Consider the following 24,960-nt stretch of genomic DNA (forward strand, 5'->3'; position numbering starts at 1 on the left):
CCACCCAGGCTCCCCTCTCTAGGAAGTTTTATTTGTTTTTATCTTAAAGTGAAATTGTAGTTTTTAGCTTTTTTTTTTTTTTAAGATTTTATTTATTTATTTGAGAGAGAGAGAGAGTGTGCTCAAGCATGAGTGGGGGAGAGGGGTGTAAAAGGAGGGAGAAGCATACTCCCCTGCTGAGCAGGGAGCTGATGTGGGGCTTGATCCCAGGACCCTGAGATCATGAGCTGAGCTGAAGTCAGATGCTTATCTGACTGAGCCGCCCACTTAGCTTATCTTCTTATAATTTGCTTATCTCACAGTTGAAACACAGAGGGAAAAATGCAACTAATTGATTGCTTCATTATATTAGGTAGCAGCTGACTCTCTATACTTAGAAGCTAATGAAGCTAATTTTTGTGCATGGCTTGTGGAATCAGATGCAATAATACAGAGGCAGTGTGATGCTGTAGGCAGATAATTGGACTTTAGTTTGGGTCCTGGTTCTGATTTATTGATGCTGCAGATTCCAACCTTGTGAAAGGAGTTGCGTCTCCTTGACATACAGGATGGTTGTGATAATGAAATGAGATGATGTCTTTAAAGCACTTATATAATGAGATGCTTTCATCAGTAAGATGAAGAAAGTCTACTCCTTTTGGATGATTTCAACTTTGTGAATTGAAAAGATTCATTCGACAGTATTTTAAAACACCTGCTGATATATGTCAGGCAATGTTATAGGACCTGGAAATGGTGATGAGTAAGACCAGACTCATTGCACTTGTGATCTTTATTATCTAGAGAAAACAGAAATGCATATAAAAGCCCCACGTAATTGTATAACTGTGTGAGATTGTGAAACAGTGTAAAACGTTGAAGGATGGTTTGACCTTGTACAACAGGAAGTCATCTTGTTTTCTACTGATGGAAAGAGAATCCGTAATTGTGAAGACAGTAGCAGGTGCTTTTCAGGGACGGGTTATCTCTGTACTAAAAGACGGATGAGGTTTTAACAAATATTTGTGTAGCTGATTCAAGATTAAATCATCTTAAATAGATAAAGGAAGAAAGCGTTTTTAGAGACTTCTATTAGATTTCTGTCCAAAAACAGATTGATATGGATTTTATGAGCAGTGCTCAATTTAAGAGTACTTCTAAAGAAAACTGACATAGACTCAGCAAAGAGAATATAGTATAATTTTTAAAAATTAATAGACTTTGTTTTTCAAAGCAGTTTTAAGTACACACCAAAATTCTTGAGTTCCCGTGTACCATTCCCTCCTCTACCTACACAGCCTCCCTCAACAGTAATACCACATGCCAGTGTGGTAGAGTAAGACTGTAATAGTCTTTTATCTTTGTACTTTCTCTGATCTGTTCTATCAAAACATTAACCTTTTTTTCCTGTGACTCTTAAAATATTTCTCGTGTTTGGATTTAGAGTCTGTGAGTGTGTTTATATATGAGCAATATTTTGTCATTGCTGTTTGAGTGAAATGTCTTCACCTAATTCCAGAGTCCCCAGGTTACCCTTGCGCTCCAGTCCCTCCTCCACCCCACACTGATGTGCTACTGTCTGCCTTGTTATATTGATGTTAAAACAGAGATGCTCTTCAGTGTTTCTGAATATTTCTTCAGCATAGTTTTAAGAGCTTGGTTTTACTTTTCACAGAAATGTTGATTGGCAGCATTTTGGCTGAGTGTAACTGTGCTTTGAGTTCATGGTCCTCGACTCTTATTAGGACCTTGAATTTTATTTTCCTTCTTGAACCATCACTACAGTGATGGGATTAAAGTTTAAACCAGCGCATCTACTATTTAAGCAGATTTAAGCAGCTTTTGCAATTAGGCAGCTGTGATTAGAAAAGCAGATTGGAGGGCGTCTGGGTGGCTCCTTCAGTGAAGCATCTGCCTTAGGCTCAGGTCACGATCCCAGGATCCTGGGATTGAGTCCCACATGGGGGATCTCTGCTCAGCTAGGGGTCTGCTTTTCCTTCTGCCCCTCCCCCTGCTCGTGGTCTCTCACTCAAAGAAATAAATAAAATCTTTTAAGAAAGAAAAGCAGATTGGATTTTCAGAAGAGATAAGACCTATCGTATTTCATTCTACTCTTCCCTTCCCCATTATCTCTGTTGATGTATTTTTATATTTCTAGATTGTGGGAATTTTTTTGAATATTTTTTTAATTGGAGTTCTGTATGCCAACATACAGCATAACACCCAGTGCCCATCCCGTCAAGTGCCCCGCTCAGTGCCCGTCACCCAGTCACCCCGTCCTCCACCCACCTCCCCTTCCACTACCCCTTGTTCGTTTCCCAGAGTTAGGAGTCTCTCATGTTCTGGCTCCCTCTCTGATATTTCCCACTCAATTTTCTCTCCTTTCTAGATTGGGGGAATTCAGTAAGGAATTCAATTCACAGGAAGTGTCCTGCTTTTTTTAAAGTAAGGTTTACATTCTGAACTGAAATTGCTAGCCTCATGAGGGCTTTCATTTTATCATGGGTACTCTCAGACACCAAAACCAACTGCTGTAAATACTTGTTACTGCCATTAAAGTCTCATTAATTTTTTTGTCTTATCTTTTCATTGACTCTCAAATCTTTGATACTTTGAGATCTCATTGTTGAATGAGTATGGTTTTTTGATGTTGTGTAGTTCCACATTTTAACATTAGATGGCAGCATTGAAATACACCTGTGGTGGCAACAAGTGGTTTTTGGTTTTTTAAATAGCTTTTTGGTCAATTACTTAGACCATAGGAATGGGGGCATTCTGTCTTTTAATGTTCTTAGAAATGTGTGCAGATCTCAAGTCCTCAGAACCTGTTTGCTGGTCTTTTTTTTCCCTTTCTGACATCAAGGTTCCATGGAGCCTCAGGAGGTATCCTGGGGAGCTCTGCTGGTGCTGCCTGTCAGAAGAAACGGTCTAAGTAAAGGTTAAAACTGGGGCTCCCTGGCTGTGCTCTGAGTCCAGTTTCAAATGTCCAGCTGACTTCTGGAAAGACTTTCTGACTGTCAGGGGACCTCAGGCCTGTGATGCCTGGTACTGTCTTTCAGCGTTCCCTCCTTGGTGCTGAGAACCGGCGCCTGGGGTGCAGTTGTGGTCGGGAAGCATTAAAGGAACATTTGAACTCCTCCCTGTTCTCCCGTGTCCCTGTGCTCGCCCTCGCTACCATCGTCCTCCCACAAACTGTATCGTGCTGGACTCTGCCTCTGTCACCTACATCCCCTCACCCCGTGTGTTCTGGTTTGCTTTTGCTTCCAGTTTTCTGTCTGGTCCTTCCACTTTTCTTTACCCCCCTCCACCCCCAACTGCAGGGAACAGGATTCAGGCTAATACCTTCGTCCTGGATTGCAGCAACTGCCTCCTGTGTGCTTCCCTGATCTGTGTACTCAGACTCTACTCCAGTGTCTTAGGCAGTTGAGGGTAAACATTTAATTACTGTCTCAAGGATCCCATGTCCTAGTTTGGAGGATATTTATGTGATAGCACTAAAACATGGTTGTTTAAAAAAAAAAAAAAAGTACTAAAGGAGAAAATTAATTTGAACTGTGGAGTTTGGTAAAGGCTTGATGGGAGGAATCCTTGAGGTTGGTCACAGAAGACTTTCACTAACCTTAGCATGTCCACTCTTGTTTCAGTTTCTTAAAAGCAGTTTTACTGACGTAGCATTGATGTAAAGTAAATGGCACCATTTCAAGTGTGCAGTTTGCTGAGTTTTTGCGTGTGTATGTATGCACGAAGCTATCGCAAGATAACAGACTATGCATCATGTGTGAAGATTTCTTTGTGGCTCCTGCTCCCTGGAACACAGTCCTGATCTGCTTCCTCTCCCTACAGATGACTCTTCCTGGGCTCTTACAGAATATGGGACCGTATGCTGTGTACAGTTTTTGGTTTGGCTTCTTTCACTCAGCATAATGGTTATGAGATTGATCCACGTTGTTGTGGGTGTCCATAGTCACTCCTTTTTAAAGCCGAATAGTGGGCAGCCCAGGTGGCTCAGCAGTTTAGTGCTGCCTTCAGCCCGGGGTGTGATCCTGGAGTCCTGGGATCGAGTCCCACGTCGGGCTCCCTGCGTGGAGCCTGCTTCTCCCTTTGCCTGTGTCTCTGCCCCCACCCCATTAATAAATAAATAAACCTTTAAAAATTAAAAAAAAAAAAGATAAAAAAAAAAGTCGAATAGTCTTCCACAATACAGATACACCACAGTTGGTTCATCCATTCTGCTTGCGATAGACATTTAGGTTGGTTGCAGTTTAAGGCTGTTACACATGAGGCTGCGGTGACTTTTGGTTGTCTTGGTGGGACCTCTGCTTTCGTTTCTCTTGGGTAGCACTTGGAGGTAGGCCAGCTGCGTCATGTGTAGGTGACTGTTCACATTCTTAAGACAGATCCACATGCGAGAGTTCAGTTATTCTCCGTCCTGGCCACACTTGATAGGGGAGGGCTTTTTGGCTTGCGCGGTTCTGGTGGGTGTATAGTAGCTCCTCACTGTAGTTTTAGTTTGCATTTCCCTAAACATTCCTGATGTTGGGCAGGTTTCCGTGAGCTCATTTACCGTCCCTGTGTTTCCTTGGGTGAAGGGTCTGTTCCCATCTTTTGCCATTTTGTAATCGGGTTATCATCTTTTATTTTTGGAAGACTTCTTTGTATATATTCTAGGTACAAGTCCTTTTCAGGCTTATGCCTTACAAATATATTCTTCTAGTTTGGGTTCACCTTTTTGTTTCTGTGATCGTGTCTTTTGGGGGCTGATTTTGCCCCCCCCCCCCCCAATGGAGGCAGTTTCTCCTGAACATCTGTTTGATACCCTGTACAGTTTGAGGTTTTCCTGGTCTGACTTATGGGATGAAGACTCTTCCTGGCCCTGTGTTAGCTTTGGTAAGTTTTTGCACCTGTCCTCTTCTGGTGTTTTCCCTGGATTTGGATAGTTTCTCGCAAGCATGTGTGGATTGGAACCAGCCGAAAGTCAAGGGGAATCCCTGCACATCTCTCTTCTCTGGAACTCTGCCCTATGAACTCCAGCCAGTGTGGCCTCCCTAGGTTCTCAGTCCCGTCTCATCTGCTCAGGAAGGACGTCAGGCTCTGTTCGTCCGGGCTCCCCTCCGCTGTGCTGCTGCCTGGAAGCTAGGTGATGAGCTGCGAGAGTCCTTAGGGTTTACCTTCCCTCCCCCAGAACTGCTGCCTCCTTTGTTCTTTCTGGCTTTAGAGGAATTGAAGGCAGGAAGGTAAACCCAGACCCTGTGGCTGGAAGAAGTTATTTGTATTGTATTTTTGCTGGAGAAAAAACTTTATGCTTAAGTCATTGTAGTTCTACATTTGTCCTAAGCTGTCCAACTGATGCTTCTCTGAATTCCTCATTGGAGCTGATGCTTCAGTCAGATGTGTAAGAAAACTTAAAAAATATTTTTTTTTCCTGGTAATTTTCTTCCCAGAGCATCTCCTGCCTCTGGCACTTCACATTTATTTGTTATGTTAAGTATGGGAATTGTCTGAGTCGTCTAAAGTTTGATTTGATATTCCTGGATCGTGTTTAAAAACACACTTTGTGTAATATTAGTTAAATGTGAAACGTGAATTAAGAGCTTAGAAAGATCTAAGCTGAGTACATTTAGAGCAAAAACATGCAATTATTAGTTGTTTTTCTGGGTGAGCTTTTTGAATGACTCTAAGTACCTTCTTAAGATATTTTACCTAAATGGAACACATACATAGTCATCAGTCCTCATTTAACAACATAATTGTAGACTTCAAATTAAATTTCATTTTTTATTGAAGATTTGATAAAATCTTCTTAACGACTTACATAAGCAAAAGGGGCTATTTGGAGACCTCCATTCTTATCCTGCTAGATAGCTTTCAGTAACACACATGTCTTTTTCTAATTTTTTAAAATGAGAGGGCTTGACCACATCTCAACCCTCAAACGTTAGGGTCCCAATTGTGTATTTCTGAAATACATTAGCACAGATTACTCATTTGTGTTCTTATATTTGTATTAATGGTTTACATTTTCCAGGTTTTTTTTTTTTAAGCTAATGTGCCTATCTCTTAAAGTGGTTTTGTCACATTTGGAAAATGTGACATTCCAAGTTTAATGCATTTTATCAGAAGGAGAGAGCAGAGTTAAAAGTGTCCTATTTCATGTCTTTGTGGGACACTGTTCTGCTAAGAGTTTTAAAGAAAAAATTGTCCTTACAAGTCTGGGGATATGAGTGAATTTGAGGAATGTGACTGTTAGAAATCTGTGTTCATTGATGGATCAGAATATACAGTCAGAATGCAGGAAAATAGGTAAGTTCAAAGCAAATTTAAAAACATCTGCATTATTAACTTGAAATTAAGTATGTAAATATTAAACATCTATTTGTTTAGACACTTTAAATATAGGGCTCACTGGGGTAAAATTATTAGACTTCCGTGCATGGGATTGATGCAGGAGATACAGATGTGGGATGGAAGTTTCGCCGGCTGTCCCCAGGACAGCAGGCTGTGATACCGTCCACAGAGATCCTGGGGATGCTAGAGTCTGAACTCCCACAGCTGTGTTCGTATTTTTATGGGCACGTGCATTTCTCTGGGGAGAAGTCCCATTCCTTTAGGCAGAGTCTCAGGGGTTTTATGTCCCCAAAAGTTAAAAGCTACAGGTGTGGTAGGTCTTTTTTTTTTTTTTTTTAAAGATTTATTTATTCATTCATTCAGAGAGTAAAGAGAGAGGCAGAGACACAGGCAGAAGGAGAAGCAGGCTCCATGCAGGAAGCCCGACGTGGGACTCAATCCCAGGTCTCCAGGATCACACCCCAGGCTGCAGGCGGCGCTAAACCGCTGCGCCACAGGGGCTGCCCGGTGTGGTAGGTCTTGAACCTGCTCACCTCTGGTTGTCTTGGCAGCTCCTCCTAAAAAACGTTTACATCTTTCCGTCAAAAGATTGCATTCTTTTGTTAAAGATAAAAACTTGGTTCTTTCTGTCCTGACATTCCGGACTTCCTGACTTTGTTTATGGAGAGAGCTACAGGGATGGGGTCATAGAGTGGAATGTGGCCATCTTTATGCTTTCAGCAATCTTCTGAAAAAAAATTATGTGCAGTGATCTTACATTAGGAGTTGAATAAACTGAGGAGTGATTTTTTTTTTCCACATTCTTTCTCCTTTTATCCTCCCATACATTATATTCTCTGTTATTCTGGCCCTCCACGCCAACACACACGCTCCCTTCCTCAGTCAGACACACACACGTTCCTGCCTGTGTTCTGTTGCCAGTATTTTGGGCTTAATCATAGAGCAGCTTTGCTTTGAAGCTTGGGAATGAAACCCAGAAACGTTCTTACGCCACCCGTAGGACTTAAGGTATGTTCAAGGAGAAGCTGATTTGATTGTTTCAAATATCAATTGGGCCTGTACTGACTAGAGTAAATCACTTCCTAGCAGATGGCCTAGGACACTTGTAAGATTTATTGTTACAAGATAGAGCAAAGGGCAGTGTGTTTTTGAAATAAAACCAGCTTACTTCAGAGAAACTACTGGTTGACTGTATAGAACCTGGCACATACCTTTAATGGCTTCTGATGAAATATGGACCATAAATAAATCCTCTTTATGTATTTGCTTTGACATCGTTAGAGTTAGAAAAACAGACAAAAAACCTTTTTTATGTGTATACACACACACTCCACAACTCCTTAGCCTCCACTAATTGAAGATCTCCAAGTCCCCACTCTTAGCATGCAGATGTGAGGTAGGACAGAAATACAATATGTTTTTCCACTTAATCTAATGCTACTTAACTCCGTCAAAGAAAATTGAAATGTGAGTGAGTCTTAAAAGAGGACAAACAGGTATAAGCTTGAACAGCTGCTTAAGAGGGATTATATTAACTCTTTGGAGGGAGAGTGTACTCTTTCTGGTCACGTATATTCCCATGGCAGCATAGTTTGTTTCTTTGTAATGAACTTTACTTTTTGGAGCAGTGTTAGGTTCACAGCAAAACTGAGCAGAAAGCAGAGTTCCCATAAACTCCCTCTGCTGCCCCAGCACAACCTTTCTTACTGTTACCACCCCACACCACAGTGGTACTTTTATTATAACTAAAGACTTATACTGACACAGCATCATCACCAGAGTCTGCGCTTGACGTTAGGGTTCACTCTTGGTGTTGCACATTCTCTGGGTTTGGACACATTATACTGTCTTCAGAGTTTTGTCTTTCCCAGAATGCCATGTATTGGAATCCTATAATATGTAGCCTTTTCAGATTAGCTTCCTTTACTTAGTAATATGCATTTAAGTTTCCTCCACGTCTTCTGATGGTCTGATAGTTTAGCACTGATACTTCATTGTCTGGATGTGCCATAGTTTATTTCCCCATTTTTACCTATTAAAGGGCATCTTGGTTGGTTTCAAGTTCTGACAGGAATAGAGCTGCTGTTAACATCCATGTTTAGGTTTTGTGTGAACATAAATTTTTAAATTGTTTTTAATTCATTTGCATAAATACCAAGAAGCAGAAATGTTATATGGTAAAAATGTTTAGTTTTGTAAGAAACTTCCAAACTGACTTCCACAGTGGCTGTATCATTTTGCTTTCCCACCAGCAATGAATGAGAGTTTCTGTTGACAACATTTGGTATTGTCAATGTTCTGGAGTTTTCACTCTTCTAATAGGAGTGTAGTGGTATCTCCTTGTTTTAATTTGCAATACATAATGATGTATGATGTTGAATACCTTTCATATACTTACTTAACATCCATTTGTCTTTTTTGGTGAGGTGTGTGTTCAGGCCTTTTACTCACTTTTTAATTTAGGGTTGGATGTTTTCTTATTGTTGACCCATAAGAGTTCTTTGTATATTTTAGATAACAGTCCTTTATAAGATACGTCTTTTGCAAATACTTTTCTCACAGCCTCTGACTTGTCTTTTTATTCTCTAGACATTGTCTTTAGTAGAGCAGAAGTTTTTAATTTTAATGAAGTCCAGCTTATTAATTTTATCTTTCCTTGGTCATGCCTCTGGTGTTGCATCTAAACAGTCCTTGCCATAGCCGGAGTCAGTCACCAAGGTTTTCCCCCAGGTTATTTTCGAGGAGTTTTATATAGTTTAAGGTTTACATTTGGGTCTATGATCCTTCTTTGTGAAGGGTATAAGGTCTGTGTCTAGATGCTTTTTTTTTTTCCATGTGGATGTCCCGTGCTCTAGCACCATGTATTGAAAGGATTGTTTTTGCTCTATTGTATCATCTTTGCTTTGTCAGACATTAGTTGTCTCTATATATATGGGGATCTATTCTGGGCTCTCTTTTCTGTTCTGTTGGTCTGCCTATCTGTATTTTCACCAAGACCACAGTATCTTGATCACTGTAACTTTGCAGTAGGTTTTGAAAAGTGGTAGTCCTTCAGCTGTGTTCTTCTCTTTCAATATTGTGTTGGCTTATCTGGGTCTCTTGCTTCTCCATATAAACTTTAGAAGTCCATTTGTTGAAATCTACAGAATCACTTACTGGGATTTTTTTTTTGGATTGTATTGAATCCATAGATCAAGGTGGGAAGAACTGACACTTGGACAGTATTGAGCCCTCCTATCCATAAACATGGAATATCTCTCCATTAATTCAGTTCTTTGATTTCTTCCGTAAGAGTTGTGTAGTTTTCTCATATAGATCTTGTACATATTTTGTTATTTTATACCTAAGTATTTAATTTTGGAGGGACTAGTAAAAAATATGTTTTTAATTTCAGATTTCCAGTTGTTTATTGTTGGTATATAGAAAAGCAATTGACTTTTATATATGAACTTTATATCCTGCACTTGGCTATATGTACTTATTTGTTCCAAGAGAGTTTTTTTGTTGTTGTTGATTATTTAGATTTTCTACATAGACAAACATGTCATCAGCAAAGCCAAAGTTTTATTTCTTCCTTCCCAATAAGTATACCTTTTTTTGGGAGGGGTCTCATTGTGTTACCTAGGACTTTCAGTGGTGAGAGGAGACATCCTTACCTTGTACCTGATCTCAGCAGGAAAGCTTTGCATTTTTTACCACTAAGTATGATGTCATTAACTATAGCTTTTTTGATTTTTTAAAGATTTTATTTATTTATTCATGGAGACACAGAGAGAGGCAGAGACACAGGCAGAGGGAGAAGCATGCTCCCTGCGGGGAGCCCGATGTGGGACTCAATCCCAGGACCCCAGGTTCATGCCCTGGGCCGAAGGCAGATGCTCAACCACTGAGCCCCCCGTGTGCCCCAGCTATAGCTTTTTGTATATGTCCTTTATCCAGTGGAAGAAGTTCCTCTATTCCTAGTTTGCTGAGAATTTTATCATGAATAAATGTTGAATTTTGTCTGGTGCTTTTTCTGAATCTATTGATAATACGATTTTTCTTAAAGCCTGTTGATGTGATTGTTTACATTAATTGATGTTTGAATGTTGAGCCAGCCTTGACACTTGAGATAAATCCTACTTGGTTGGGGTGTATAATTCTTTTTATACACTGTTGGATTCCATTTGTTAATATTTTGCTTAGGATTTTTGTGTGCATCTATCTTCATGTATATTGGTTGTGTATATATAGTTTTTTAGTAGTGTCTTTGCTTGGCTTTTGTATTAGGATAATATTGGTCTCATAGAATTAGTTAAAAGTATTCCCTTTGCTTCTGTTTTCTGGAAGAGTTTGTAGAAAACTGGTAGAATTTCTTCCTTGGAATTGGTAGAGTTCACTGGTGAATCCTTCTCGGCCAGTGCTATTTTGGAAGGTTATTAATTACTGATTCAATTTCCTTTTTTTTTTTTTTATTTATTCATAGAGACAGAGAGAGAGAGGCAGAGACACAGGCAGAGGGAGAAGCAGGCACCATACAGAGAGCCTGACGTGAGACTCGATCCAGGGTCTACAGGATCACGCCCTGGGCTGCAGGCAGCGCTAAACCGCTGCGCCACTGGGGCTGCCCTACTGATTCAGTTTCTTAATAGATACTGGCTTATTTAGATCATCCATTCTAGTGTTAGTTTTGGCAATTGTGTCTTTCAAGGAATTGGTCCATTTCATCTAGGTTATCAAACATGTGGGCACAGAGTTGTTCATAATATTCCTTTATTATCTTTTTAATGTTCATAGAATCTGTGGTGATCTCTTTTCTGATACGAGTAATTTGTGCCTTCTCTCCTTTTTCTTAACCTGGCTAGAGGCTTATTGATTTTATTGATCTTTTCAAAGAACTGGTTTTTGATATTATTGAGTTTTCTCTGTTGCTTTTTTGTTTTAAATTTCATGATTTTCTGCTTTTATTAAATTTATTTTCTTCTGCTTACTTTGGGTTTGATCTGCTTTTCTTTTTCTACATTCCTAAAATGGAAGCTTAGATAGTTGATTTTAGGTCTTTCCTCTTTTCTAATATATACGTTAGGTGCTATGAAATTTCCTATAAGCACTGCTTTCACTGCATCCCACAAATTTTTGATAAGTTGTGTTTTCATTTTCATTTAGTTCAAAATGTTTTTTCTTTTGAGATTTCTTCTTTGACCCATGTGTTATTTAGAAGTATGTTGTGTAATCTCCAAGTATTTGGGGATTTTCCAGTTATCTTTCTGTTACTGATTTATCAACTGAGCAAATGTTGCATAATTTCTATTCTTTTAAATTTTTTGAGATGTGATTTATGTCACAGAATGTGGTCTCTTGGTGAATGTTCCATATGAGCTTGAAAAGAATGTGTAATCTGCTATTGTGAAGTCAATAGATGTCAATTATATCCAGTTGATTAATGGTCTTGTTGAGTTTAACTGTATCCTTATTGATTTTTTGCCTGCTGGATCTGACCATTTCTGAAAGAGAATATACATTAAGGAGTATTATTTCTTCTTGGGTATTGACCCCTTTATCCCTAATAATTTCCCTTGCTCTGCAGTTGGTCATGTCTGAAATTTATAAGCTACTCCTGCTTTCTTGTGATTAGTGTTAATTAGGATGTTCTTTCTCCATTACTTTACTTTTAATTGGGGGTGCATCTTTACGTTGAAAGGGGATTCTTATAGGCAACATATCATTGCATCTTAGATTTGATCCACTCTGACAATCTCTATCTTTTAATTGGTATAGTTTGTCCATTGACTCTGATAGTGTTTATTGATATGATTGGATTAATATCTGCCATGTTTGTTACTATTATCTATTTGTTGCCTTGATCTTTGTCCCTGTTTTTGTCTTCCACACTTGAAAAACACTTGCCTTTTGTGGTTTCACTTGAGCATTTTATATCTTCCCGTTTCCTGTCGTTTCTTAACATATCAGATACATTTCTTTTTTTTTTTTTTTGGTGATTGCCCTAGAATTTGCAATATGTCTTTACAACTAACCTAAGTCTACTTTCAGATAACACCATAACACTTCATGGGTAGTGCAAGTACCTCATAATAACAAAATATTTCTAATCCTTCCTGTCCCTTGTTTATCATTGCCATCATTCATTTTACTTGCATATAAACATACAAGTGTGTGTACACACACATGTATACGCATACATAATCAAGTGCATTATTGCTATTATTTTGAACAAATTTTTATCTGTTAGGTCAGTTAAGAATTAAAAATGTAAACGTTTTTATTTTATCTTCACTTACTCATCTCCACTGTTCTTTATGTAGCTCTGAGTTTCTGACCTACAGCATTTTCCTTCTCTCTGAAAGAACTTCTTTTAACATTTCTTGTGAGGCCTGTCCACTGGCAACAGACTCCCTGTTTCTGTTTGTCACTTCTGAGGGATAATTTTGCATGATACAAAATACTAGGTTGGTCAGCTTTTTTCTCTCAACACATAAATATTTCACTTCACCGTCTTGCATGCATGGCCTCTTTCAAGATTTTTTTCTTTGTCTTTGATTTTATGAAGTTTGAATATGGTATGCCTAAGTATTCTTGTTTTAATTCATTTGCTTGGTGTTTAAGCTTTCTGGATCAGTGGTTTGGGTTCTAATATTAATTTGGGGGAAGAGCTCAGTCATTATTGCTTTAAAGATTGCATTGTTTTCTGTCTCTATCTTCTCCCTCTGGTCTTCCCATTACACATGTCAATCAGACCTTTGGCAGTTGTCCCCAGTTCTTGGATATTCCATTCTGCTTTTTTCAGTCATTCTCTGCTTTTCAGTTCGGGAAGTTTCCATTGTTCTGTGCTCAAGCTCAGAGATTGTTTCCCGAGCCCTGTCCAGCTTACAGATGTAGTCCTCACTTCTGTACCATGTTTTTAATATCTAGTGCTTTTTTAATTCTTTCTTAGAATTTCCACCTTTCTACTTACACTATCCATCTATTTTTGCTTGTTATTTAGCTGTTCTTTTAAAGCCCTTACATACTAATCATATTTAAAAAAAAAAATTCCTGGCCTGATCATTCCCCCACATCTGCCCTATCTGATCCTGGCTCTGATCCTTTTCAGTGCCCTTTAGTGTGCCGTGTTAGTGTTTTGTCTAAAGTAGACGTGGTGTACTGGGAGAAAGGAACTATTGCAGACAGGCTTCAGTGATGTGGGCGCTGAGGGGCCCAGACTGGAGTCCCGTGATGAGGCCTCAGCCTCCTGCTGAGCCTATGGCCCGGGCTGTGAACTGCACCAGTGCTTCTGGATCTTCCAACCTCAGATGGCACAGGATGGCTGGAGGTGGCTGGAGCTGGGTGTTGCCCTGCCATGAGGCAGGTTAGGCTCTAGGAAAACCTAACCTAACCTCTGGCCCCCTGAGGGCCGGCCTTGTTAGGAGGGACAGAAAGCTTTGGCTTCTTTCAGAATGGTTCCTCTGGGTAAAACTCACTAAGTGTGGGTACTGCCTGGGGTCCCCCAGAGTGTTTAACCCCGACTTGTCCACACCAAACCTTTAGCAATTTGTCAGTTACAGTTGAGGTTTTCCTGGCCCGCCCTGGCTTCCACGGAAGTTTCTGCTCTTGTACATGGTGATTCTCTCTTTTGTGGCGGAGAGAATGCCTTATGAGCTTCTCTGATGGACCTAAGAAGACCTGTGGATTTTTCAGTTTGTTCAGATCTTTGTTACTGTGGAGTGGTAGTTTCTAAGCTCCTCGCTGACTGGAAACAGTAAAGATCTAGTTGGGGGTGGTTTTTTTTTTTTTTTTTTTAACATGTATAGATATCCAGATTTTGGTATTTTGGCAGTTGAGTTTCCAACATTAAAGTAAAAATCAGTTTACATGTCGTTTAGTCATTATTTATGAGAAAAGCATTTTAATATTCGTAGCTCTAAGTGGATCTCTGTGTTGAACTAGAGTGTAAAAAGTCTGAAAAATTATGGGCTAAGTGCTTTTCAATTTTATACTTCATAATTATGAGTTAGATTTTTTACTTCTACTTTCTTGGGGAGCCTTGTAGAAGATTGCTTTATTCAGTTTTAACACCAGAACCATTAAGGATTACTAAGTTGAGTTTGGCTAGGAAAAATGAAATAATAAAGAAAAACAGTTATGTTTGAGACTGAAGAGATTTATATTCTGACCTATAATTTAATGGAAATACTTGTGAGTTAGTGCAAAAAATACTGAACATTCTTTTAAATCTCTTAACTTATTTAAGAGTGTGCTAAATTCTTTTTTGCCCTTACCGCATCCTAGACATTTAGTATGCCCTGAATTTTCTTTCTGAAGTGCAGAAATCAAGAAGAAAGATTTTTAAAACTCTAAAGAATATGAAAGTGCTTAGTTTTTTTTTTTTTTTAAAGATTTTATTTATTTATTCTTGAGAGATAGAAGGGGAGACAGAGCCAGAGACACAGGCAGAGGGAGAAGCAGGCTCCATGCACCGGGAGCCCGACGTGGGATTCGATCCCGGGTCTCCAGGATCGTGCCCTGGGCCAAAGGCAGGCGCCAAACCGCTGCACCACCCAGGGATCCCGAAAGTGCTTAGTTTTTAAAGACAACTTTAAGGTTTCGATTTTATGGTCATATTGATAGCATATTTTATAAAATATAGTGAGGCATTCTTTTCTATTTTATAAGCTTTTTATGAAATAAAATTTCTCTCAGCCAGATTTTTAATAGTCTGCTTTCTTGACACTTTTGAAAAGCCATAAGCCAAACCATTCAGTCTCTCCTTACTGTATACTCGATAAGATTTGTACACACACATTTATGATTTATTTACATACAGTCCATGAAGTGATCCTTTTTTTCAGGTGTGGATGAAGCAAATCAATGAATGGTTATTTTTGTAGTGACTTTAATCGGTAGTTCGGAGCTAGCTAGCTCAGGCAAGTTAAGCCCAGTGTTTTCATCTGTGACCAGAAGTTGGGAGTGTCCAGATCCTGGAGTAAAGCAGCTGTTAGACTTCCCTGAGGCCACAGTGGGCAATGTAAGACTATTCTGGAAATGCATTCGTCACCTGGCTCAGACCCCACCTCCTCAGCAGAGTGCAGCCAGGTCCTCCCCAGACAGAAGGGCTTGCTCTCCTCTCTGGGTTCCCCTAACACTTAGACAGGTGCTAGTCTGCAAGAGCCAAGAATAAGTTCTATTTGGTTTCTTTGTTCTTTCACCTTATCACCTTTCTTATTTTTCCTCCCTTCCTTCTAAAAACAAAACAAACCAGCATGGTACCTGGCACATGGGAGGGAATGATTCAACCTGTGGCATCTAAGCAAGAGAACCAAGTGGACTTTGAAAAAGTCTCCTCTTTGTTATGTTTTGGAGAATTGGGTACAGCTGTTTTGTGCAGGGCCTTTCTGTGTGAACACAGGCAACGCCAGCCCGCTTCTTTCTCTGGAGTTGTAACAGCGCCTGCTCTGTGTGCAAGGCACTCTAAGGCACAGAGGGAAATGTAGACAAAAATGATCACAAGTGAAATTGTGCTCATTTCTCCTTTGTATTTGGTATTATCTCATCAACTTAAAATATTTTTATGTAGTTATTGTAGAAAATCCAACCTACAAATAATTTTAAGTTCCTTATTTCCTGCAGGCACTTTTGGATTTTTAAGCAAATTAGTGTTTTTAGTTTTTAATACTGTTTTGGGGAAGACAGATATTAGATTTCACCCTGTAATCTATAGTTTATCCTTGTCTTATTATTAGTGGTGAATTTAACCAGAACTTTAGAAATACAATTTTTTTGTGTGTGTTGCTAGCTTCTGTAATAGATTGATCTGTTATAGGAAGATAGTAGTTATGGCATATATTTAAAAATTGGACTTTTTCCTACTATTTGCCTGGAATTCTAAAATGAAAATTTTTATTGAAGTATAATTAATGTGCAGTGTTACACGTTAGTATGTACAGCATACTAATTCAACATTTCTGTACATTACTTGGTGCTCACTATGATAAGTGTAGTCGCTATCACCAAACAACATTATTACTGTTTCATTGACTATATTCCTTTGTAAATTCCTATATTTCATTGACTGTATTCCATTGTACTTTTCATCTCCGTGGCTTATTTATTTTGTAACTGGAAGTCTGTACCTCCTAATCTGCTTTATCTATCATACCTATTCCCCCAGTTACCTTCCCCCTGGCAAACACCAGTTCTCTGTATTCAAGAGTCTGGTTTTTTATCTTTTTTTTTTTTTTTCTGTTTGTTCATTTGTTTCTTAAATTTCACATATGAGTGAAATCATATGCTCTTTGTCTTTGTCTGGTTTATTTCACTGAGCATAATACCCTCTAGGCCCATTCATATTGTCACAAATGGCAAGATCTTGTCCTTTTCTAATGGCTAAATAATATTCCATTTTATGTATACATCATGTGTGTATAACACACTTTTATCCATTCATCTATGGATGGACACTGGGCTGCTTCCATCTCTTGGCTTTTGTAAATAATGCTGTGATAAATGTAAAATAAAAAAATTTTAAATGTATCAAATGGCAGAGAGACACTTATTTGTGTTGATACAGCTTTCTATGTGAATCTAATATATAAACTTATTTGATTTTCCATAAAATTCTTATTATGCATTTTTAAAGTATAGTTTTCCTCAACTTCCTTCTTGAAAATAGCTGATTTTAATAGTAAAGCAAGTCAAAAGAGAAAATGAAGTTTATTGCTTTTTATATATAAACCTGAACAATCTTCAGGTTTAAAACTTAAATGTGGATCACAACCTAAACTTTTTTGTTGTTAATTACATTTCTTTTTTAAAAATGTATTTACATTCAGTTTATTAACATAATGTATTATTGGTGTCAGAGGTTGAGGTCAGTGATTTATCAGTATTACAGAATACCCAGTGCTCATCACACCATGTGCCCTCCTTCATGCCTGTCACCCAGTTACCCTGTCTCCCCACCCCCCTCCCCTCCAGCAACCCTCACCGGGTCACAACCTAAATTTAATTTATTCTGTAGCTTGGATGTGATTACTAGAACTTTGGAGTCTTATGACTTTACATAGGCTTGTTGATTTCTTCTCTTTTCCAGTGTACGTTTTAAAAATATGTATGTTTGTTATTTGTCTTGTATCTTTTTTTCTCTTTTTATTTGATTGACTATTGAATCTCAGTATGTACGGCTCTCTGCACCGCTGTGTATCCTGTACTATCAGCACAGTGGCTACCAGCCACATGTGGTTTATTCAGCACTTGAAAATGTGGTTGGTCTGAATGGAGATGTGCTGGAAGTGTAAACACTGCATTTTGAAGACTCGTTAGAAAAAAATGAATGTAAAGTAGTTCATTAATAATTTTGATGTAACTTGTTGAAACTAGAATATTCTGTATTATATATTGTCTTACATCCTGTTCTCAGCTTGTTGGGATTCCTCTGTCCAGAAAAGAGGAATGTTGCTGACAGGTCTTTCTGTGAGACCATGGGGTGCTGTGCTGTCCTTCCTGACCTCTTGCCCATCCTGGTGGATCTCGTAGACGGAAGTAATTGGCCGAGGGTTGTTCCTGGCTTGACTTAAAATGTAAACCAGTATAGTTGATCCTTGAACAACACAGCTTTTAACTGCGGGTTCACTTACATGTGCATTTTTTTTAGGGTTGTTTTGGGTTTTTTTTTTTTTTTTTTTTTTTTTGCTTTTAAAAAAATAAATTCACAGTACTGTGAATGTATTTTCTTTCTCTTAACAATTTTTTTAAAAAGATTTATTTATTTATTCTTAAGAGACACAGAGAAAGAGGCAGAGACCTAGGCAGAGGGAGAAGCAGGCTCCCTTTGGGAGCCTGATGCAGGACTTAGCCCTAGGACCCCAGGATCATGACCTGAGCCAAAGGCCGACGCTCAACCACTGAGCCACCCAGGCGCCCCTAACACCAGCATTTTCAAGGGTCAACTGTATTTTACATACTTTCTTGAATTACTATTAAATTCCATTATATTCACATTATGACAGTGTTGTCAGCTTTGACTTGCGTGTACTCAATGCATAAAGGCACCAGGCAAGTAATGAATGGATCCGTCCTTGGTTAGACAATATGCAGTGACATATGTCCTGGGCAGTGGGTATATGTCCTCTCCGGAGTGACCCTTATTCCTGTTCAGCTCATTATTCCCTTAAGGGCGTATATGTTGTCAGGTCTTTCAGGTTTTCAAGAGGAGCAAAAAATCTGGATTTTTAAGAATCTGAAATCACCCTATCTTTATATACCGACAAGTAATGCAAAATTTAAAAATAGTTATGCAAGTCAAACCAAATATAATTGTGTTCTAAATGATACTGCTTTGTAACTTTGGCCCATGGGGACGCTTCTTAGAAATAAATACAGGTTTTAGGTACATTAAATGACCTAATCAGAATAGATCAGTTAAAAAGAGGAGCTTATAGTCACCTGTTGATGAATGGCTTTAAAATTTCCTTTTTTAGAGAATATTAATCTCAGAATAGCAGATGATTGTGTAACAGTATGTTATAGTTTCTCTGTATTTTTTGAGTATGCATTTCTAGTACTGTATCCTTTTATTTTTTGTAGGGATTTTTTTCTGCCCAGTATTCTTCTATTTACTTTTCGGTTGCTCATTTTAATGTGACTTTGGTTTCCCTGAACATTTAGAAGAAGGCTCCTGTCAGATTGCTTTTCTAACCTCATGGAGCTCCCTTTTCTGGTGTGGTGTGTGTGCTGGTCAGAAACCTGGTGGGTTCCTTTCTGAGCTTTCCTGGCTTTGGTCCCGTTGCCTGACTTTGTCTTTGCTGTCCCCATCCGCTCAGTCTTCCCCTGCTCCCAGCAGTTTCTAGCATTTGTGGCCTCTGTCTGGAACGGACCCTTGGAGGGGCGAGATTTCTGCAGCTCTGAAGAGGCCTGTGGTGGTCCTCTCTTACACTCACCAAATCCTAGGTCTTGGCATGCTCTGTGGCTTCCCTCTGCACGCTCCACACGGACACTGATCATATATTCAGGTCTCGAGGCTATTGGTGATTCCATGAGAAAACTTTTCCAGATGGTTATTCATAAATGTTTCCCTTGGGTTTTGGACCTGCTCTCTAGTTGCATCTGTTTCCTTGTGGGGAATCTGCTGCAAATTGTGCTGGCCTCCCACAAAACCCAGGTGCGTGAAGTTTGTAATCTCATGTGTGGGGTGGCAGCAAGAAATCAGATGCTGACTTGTTTTGAATAGATTTACAAATTATGTGTTAGAACCAGCTCATATTCTTTCTATTAAAGTTAGGGAAAAACTAAACAGTCATCTGCTGCTGCTGATTTAAAAAAAAAAAAAAAGAAGCCTTTACCCTCCCTCCGTAGAGACAAAGAAAACTTGCAATTAAAGAAAGGTGACTTAGCTTACGGCGTTGAAAGCCGTTGTATTTCTGGCTTGTGTAAACTCCACTCCCACTCCACAAACACAGTAAATCAGCTAGAATGGATTGCATCTCTACCCTTTTGTGGCTCTCTTCCAAATTCAGTGCCCAGATCAGGTCTCATAAAACCCTGAAGGATCACATGAATTAGCATTCACTGTTCAATCTTGATTCTCACCCGGAAATTTACTGAATACAGCTTGTCCTTATTTCCTAGATACAGGTAAAACAGCATTTGAAGTTCAATTAAAAGCCCTCCCTGGAGTAACTGATCCTAAGGGCCAGTTTGTGCAGTTTCATTCATGGAAAGGTAGTACAATTTTGAAATACGTATTTGCCCAAGTTCGTTGATCTCCTAATGAAGACTGTCTTCTCTCTGGGAACTCAAAGATTAGCAAGTGTGCACAGTGTTTTAGATGGATCTGCAATACCACAGTGATCCTGAATTTGGACTTAACTTTGAGCGTAAACAGTTCAGTTCTCGGCCACACAGAATTTTTCGCCATATTCTTGAGTTGTGTATGTAAAGACTAGATAGGATGAGAACATTGTACACTGCTTCTCCCTACTGTGGATGTTATCTTACATGACATGAACATATGTACATATTTTTTCTCCATTTGTTCTTTAAGGTCTCAGCCAGTTTCCTCTCCGGTCATCCTTCAGTTTGGTCATGCAGAGACCCTTCTTCCACTGCTCGCTCTCATGGGCTACTTCAAAGACAAGGAGCCCCTCACGGCTTACAATTACAAGGAACAATTGCATCGCAAGTTCCGAAGCGGCCACATCGTGCCCTACGCCTCCAACCTGATATTCGTGCTTTACCACTGTAAAAATGCCAAGACTCCGAAGGAGGAATTCCGAGTGCAGATGCTGTTGAATGAGAAGGTCTTGCCATTGGCTCACTCACAAGAAACCGCCTCCTTATACGAGGATCTAAAGGCCCACTACAAGGACATCCTTCAGAGCTGTCATTCCAGCAAGGAGTGTGAGTTAGCAAAGCTGAACAACACGTCTGACGAGCTATGAGTAGCTGCAGAACATGTTTCATTCATCAGGGAGTGATTCATAGGGAGTGATTACGCGCTTGGAATAGGTGGGCAATCCGCGGTTACAGAAAGCTTTCACAGTACTTGAGTATTTCTGTCTTTTCACAGAAAAATGTTTAGTTTCTTTTTGAATCTGGACATGGACCTGTGAGCAACTATTCTTCACTGGAGCAGCTCTCTTAAGGGGAAAAGAAATCTTTTTAAGGAAATAGCTGGGCCTGCAGACATTTACAGAAATTAGATTCTTCCTATTTGTATGAGAAATCTCACACTGAGAATATGATTTCACAGTGATACTTGAAAGTGCTGTACTCACAAAATGTATCATTCGGGTGATCTGTAACTTGATGGGACCAAGTGTAGAACCTTGACAGTTGTGACGCCCTCCCTTCTCCGTGTCTCCATCATGTGGCACAGTTCCGATGTCATCCTTCTTCAGCAGAGTTATCGGGTGCCCCAGGACTGTTGCTCTGGAGGAAAGCTAACATCTCTCTAGCTAAGAATCTGGAACAGTATTAAGAATCAGTGTGATTTTCAAAGGACACCTTCACTGAAGGAAGACAAAAAGTCTAATAAAGTAGATATTTTTGTTAATACTATTTATAAAGTATTGGAACACTTTTTCAGTAATTCCTTTTAACCTCCTAGAAGTCTTGCAAGGCCTTTCTTTAATTATTTTCCCACCTGTTTTACATTTACAACTATGAGAAGACAAAGATGACCATTCTCAATGGGGGAGGTGAATCAGAGTTTCTTAAATCCATTGCTTTGCGGTGTTTTTCATTCTGTCACTTTGCTTCTGTTTTTATATTTTGCTATTATGTGAAGTGTATCTTTTGGTTGTTTATTACTTTTCCTTTCTTTCTTCCTTTCTTTTCTTTCTTTCTTTCTTTCTTTCTTTCTTTCTTTCCTTTCTTTCCTTTCTTTCCTTTCTTTCCTTTCTTTCTTTTCTTTCTTTTCTTTCTTTTCTTTCTTTTCTTTCTTTTCTTTCTTTCTTTCTTTTCCCTAAGTAAAAACTTCATCCTGGCTGGGTTAGTTTCATAGATCTGAAACCATCTCACAGGGATACTTCTGAGTTTTGTCAAATGCCATGAAAGTGTTTGCTATCATAATAAACAGAATTCTTGTGTGACCTCACTACCAGGTCTTTTCTGCTGTGTTGATATACAATCAGTAATTGATGGTAAAAGGTTGACACTTCAAGCAGCTTTGACTAAATCAGGCAACATAAGGCAATTTTCTTCTAATAGAAATTTCCTCAAGTAAATTTCCACTTCTTTAAGAAAAATGAAAATGTATTTTCTTTAAAAATCTAAATAAGAAATATCACAACTACATATTGAAATTATAAAAGAAGATGCATAGGTCATCTGTTGATCATTGATCTTCCAATGAATTATGTCCATAAAACAGGGGATTAGCTGGTGCACATGGCTGGTACACTATATACTGCTGGTTGTTCCTGCAATGGGCTGCTGTTACCTGTTTCTTTTTTTTAATTTGTAAGTGGGCAGAGAAGAAGAGAATAATATAACAAACATTTATGGCCATCATCCTGTTTCACCAAAATAACATTGTAACTTGTAGCTTAGATCCAAGTAAGAACAACTGTGAGAGCTTTTTTGTGTTCCCCACCTAGAGATAACCAACAGAAAACTCGGTATTCACCGTTTGTTGCATGCTCAACGCTGGAAACTTACAGTATTGTTGTGGGGATTTTAAAATTTTCTATAAAATACCATTCTTGAATGTCATATCATTCTTGAATGAGGGATTTATTTTTAATTGCTGTGTTCTTTTTCAAGACTTTTCTTGATCCAGATTGTCGCAAATTAATATTGTCAGTTCATCAATACTTGAGTACTTTCTATGTACAAACACTAGACTCAGACTATAGGTGTACAAAATTGAATGGACCTAGTTCTTTCAAGGGGGTTATCTCAAAAGACCTTAAATTTACTCGGTGTCTGAACACTAAATAATTTTTGATTCACAAACTTATAGACTATGAAAGTTTTATAGGCGTTATTTAATTTTATTTTAAGATAGGACCATATAATCATCTTGATAGTATTTCAAGATGGAGGGTAAGTATGGTCCATCTTTTGCTGATACTAGAGATTGTGTTATTATTCTGGTGCTCATATCTCATTTAGGATATGCCTGAAATAGAAGAATTTCACGAGAAAAATTAAAAGTCTTCTCTGGGATAGATAAAAAAAAATTGAACATCAAAAAACGATCTTTGGCCGACAAGAGTTCATTCGGAGCAGATGACCAGATCCCTCGGTTAAGCCAAATTTTAATGACTGCTGGTTCTGACACTTCCATCAATTCATAAGCAGCCTGTGGACGTTTGCCATTTTTCTTTTTTTTTTTTCTTTTTTTTCTTTTTTTATTTATGATAGTCACAGAGAGAGAGAGAGAGAGGCAGAGACACAGGCTGAGGAAGAAGCAGGCTCCATGCACCGGGAGCCTGATGTGGGATTCGATCCCGGGTCTCCAGGATCGCACCCCGGGCCAAAGGCAGGCGCCAAACCGTTGCGCCACCCAGGGATCCCGCCATTTTTCTGTCTAATCTACAACTTGATGTGTGCGGTGCATTGAACCTACTGTTTTTTACAGTTGTCTCATTTTGGAGGTTCTGTCCTCCAGCACATAATCATTCACCTGATACTATTTTTTGTATATAGTCTTGACCATAATTTTAATGCTGAAAGCAGAGCTCCATTTGTAAAGAAAAAAAGCTGTTTTGTTTTTTTCAGCCATAATCAACTTTTCTATCTTTACTGGATTGCTTTCCTTTTGTGAACCGCAGAACTGATGCATGCCCTTCAATACTTGGGGGCCACGTACAAACAAACCAGAACATGTTTCCCTAGGATGGATATTTCATACGGTGTTCGTTAATGATCCTTGGAATTCGGACTGTCTTCAGCCAGATGGAAGCTGAAAATAAACATTTGCATTACCCCACAATTTGCCTGAACTTACTTCCCCGATTACTGTGTTCTCTCCTGGCAATTCCTTGGTCTCTCACTCCCTTAGCGTTTCCTTACACACACCTTTCAGCCCAGTCTGCTCTTAAGCACCTGCACGCCAATCTGTTGAGATTGTTCTTCCATTTAAAAGACTTGTAGTTGGGGCGCCTTTGGGGGGGCTCAGTCGGTGAAGCATCTGCCCTTGGCTCAGGTCAAGGCAGGGTCCTGGGATTGAGAGAGTAGGCTTCTCTCTCTCCCTGCTTGTGCTTTCTCTCTGTCAAATATATAAATAATTACAGACTTTAAAAAAAGACTTGTACGGGACGCCTGGGTGGCTCAGTAGTTGTCTGTCTGCCTTCAGCTCAAGATGGGATCCCGGGATCCTGGGATCGAGTCCCACATCGGGCTCCCTGCAGGGAGCCTGCTTCTCCCCCTGCCTATGTCTCTGCCTCTCTGTTTCTTATGCATAAATAAATAAAATCTTCAAAAATGATTAGTTTGAGCCTCCTACTTGGAAGCCTGGGAGGAGGCTAACCTCTAGAGCTGTAACAATTTTGGGGTGCCTAGCTGGCTCAGTCATTGGAACGTGTGACTCCTGATCCCGGGGTCATGAGTTCCAGTCCTGTGTTGGGTGTAGAGTTTACCTAAAAACAAAATGAAAAAGCTAGCATCATTGAAGTAGAGCCTTATAGGATAGGATTCTTCATTTTGATTCTAAAACTAGTTTCAATTCCGTGTCTTCCATGTACTATTCCCAGATCTTAAGCCATTATTTAGTCCCCAGAGCACACGCTTTTGTTTGAGGAACTGGGAGAACAAATATTCATTAAAACAATGGCCTTCTAAATTAAATAATACTCCTATAAGGAGAAAATTTGCCATTAGAATATTATACAGGATTTCTGAAATAGCCACTATGGAAAATTAAACAGATGGAAATCTGTAGATTCTCTCTGCTTTTTTCATTAGAGTTCATCCTGCCAAACTTGGTTCTGATGGTCTTCGACCAGACATTAACAATGTGGCTACTTTGGGAAACCTTTTCAACAAATCTGTAAAATGGAGAATCTGGTTTTGTTATGAATTATACTGATAAATACTGATGAACTGTGTCCTTGGACGCATCCAGATGGGAAAGTTGTGTTCAGTTGCTAGGAAGCGTTGCTGCATGGAGGAAGCAAGGACACTAGTTTTGGCCCTGCCTTCCCGGGTCCGTGTGAGCAC

General features: G+C 39.2%; 1 protein-coding gene across 2 annotated transcripts in view; it reads left to right on the forward strand.

Annotated features, from left to right (window-relative positions):
• Window positions 1-23,731, forward strand: part of MINPP1 (multiple inositol-polyphosphate phosphatase 1) — a 46,652-nt gene extending 22,921 nt beyond the window's left edge. For both annotated transcript variants that reach the window (XM_041729141.1, XM_041729142.1), the window contains exon 5: window positions 20,339-23,731. In XM_041729141.1, coding sequence (XP_041585075.1) covers window positions 20,339-20,735 — 397 coding nt within the window. In that variant the 3' untranslated portion in view covers window positions 20,736-23,731. The remainder of the gene's footprint in view (window positions 1-20,338) is intronic.
• The last annotated feature ends 1,229 nt before the right edge of the window (window positions 23,732-24,960 follow it).

The sequence above is a fragment of the Vulpes lagopus genome, chromosome 14 (assembly GCF_018345385.1).
Source record: "Vulpes lagopus strain Blue_001 chromosome 14, ASM1834538v1, whole genome shotgun sequence".
Lineage (NCBI taxonomy): Eukaryota > Metazoa > Chordata > Mammalia > Carnivora > Canidae > Vulpes > Vulpes lagopus.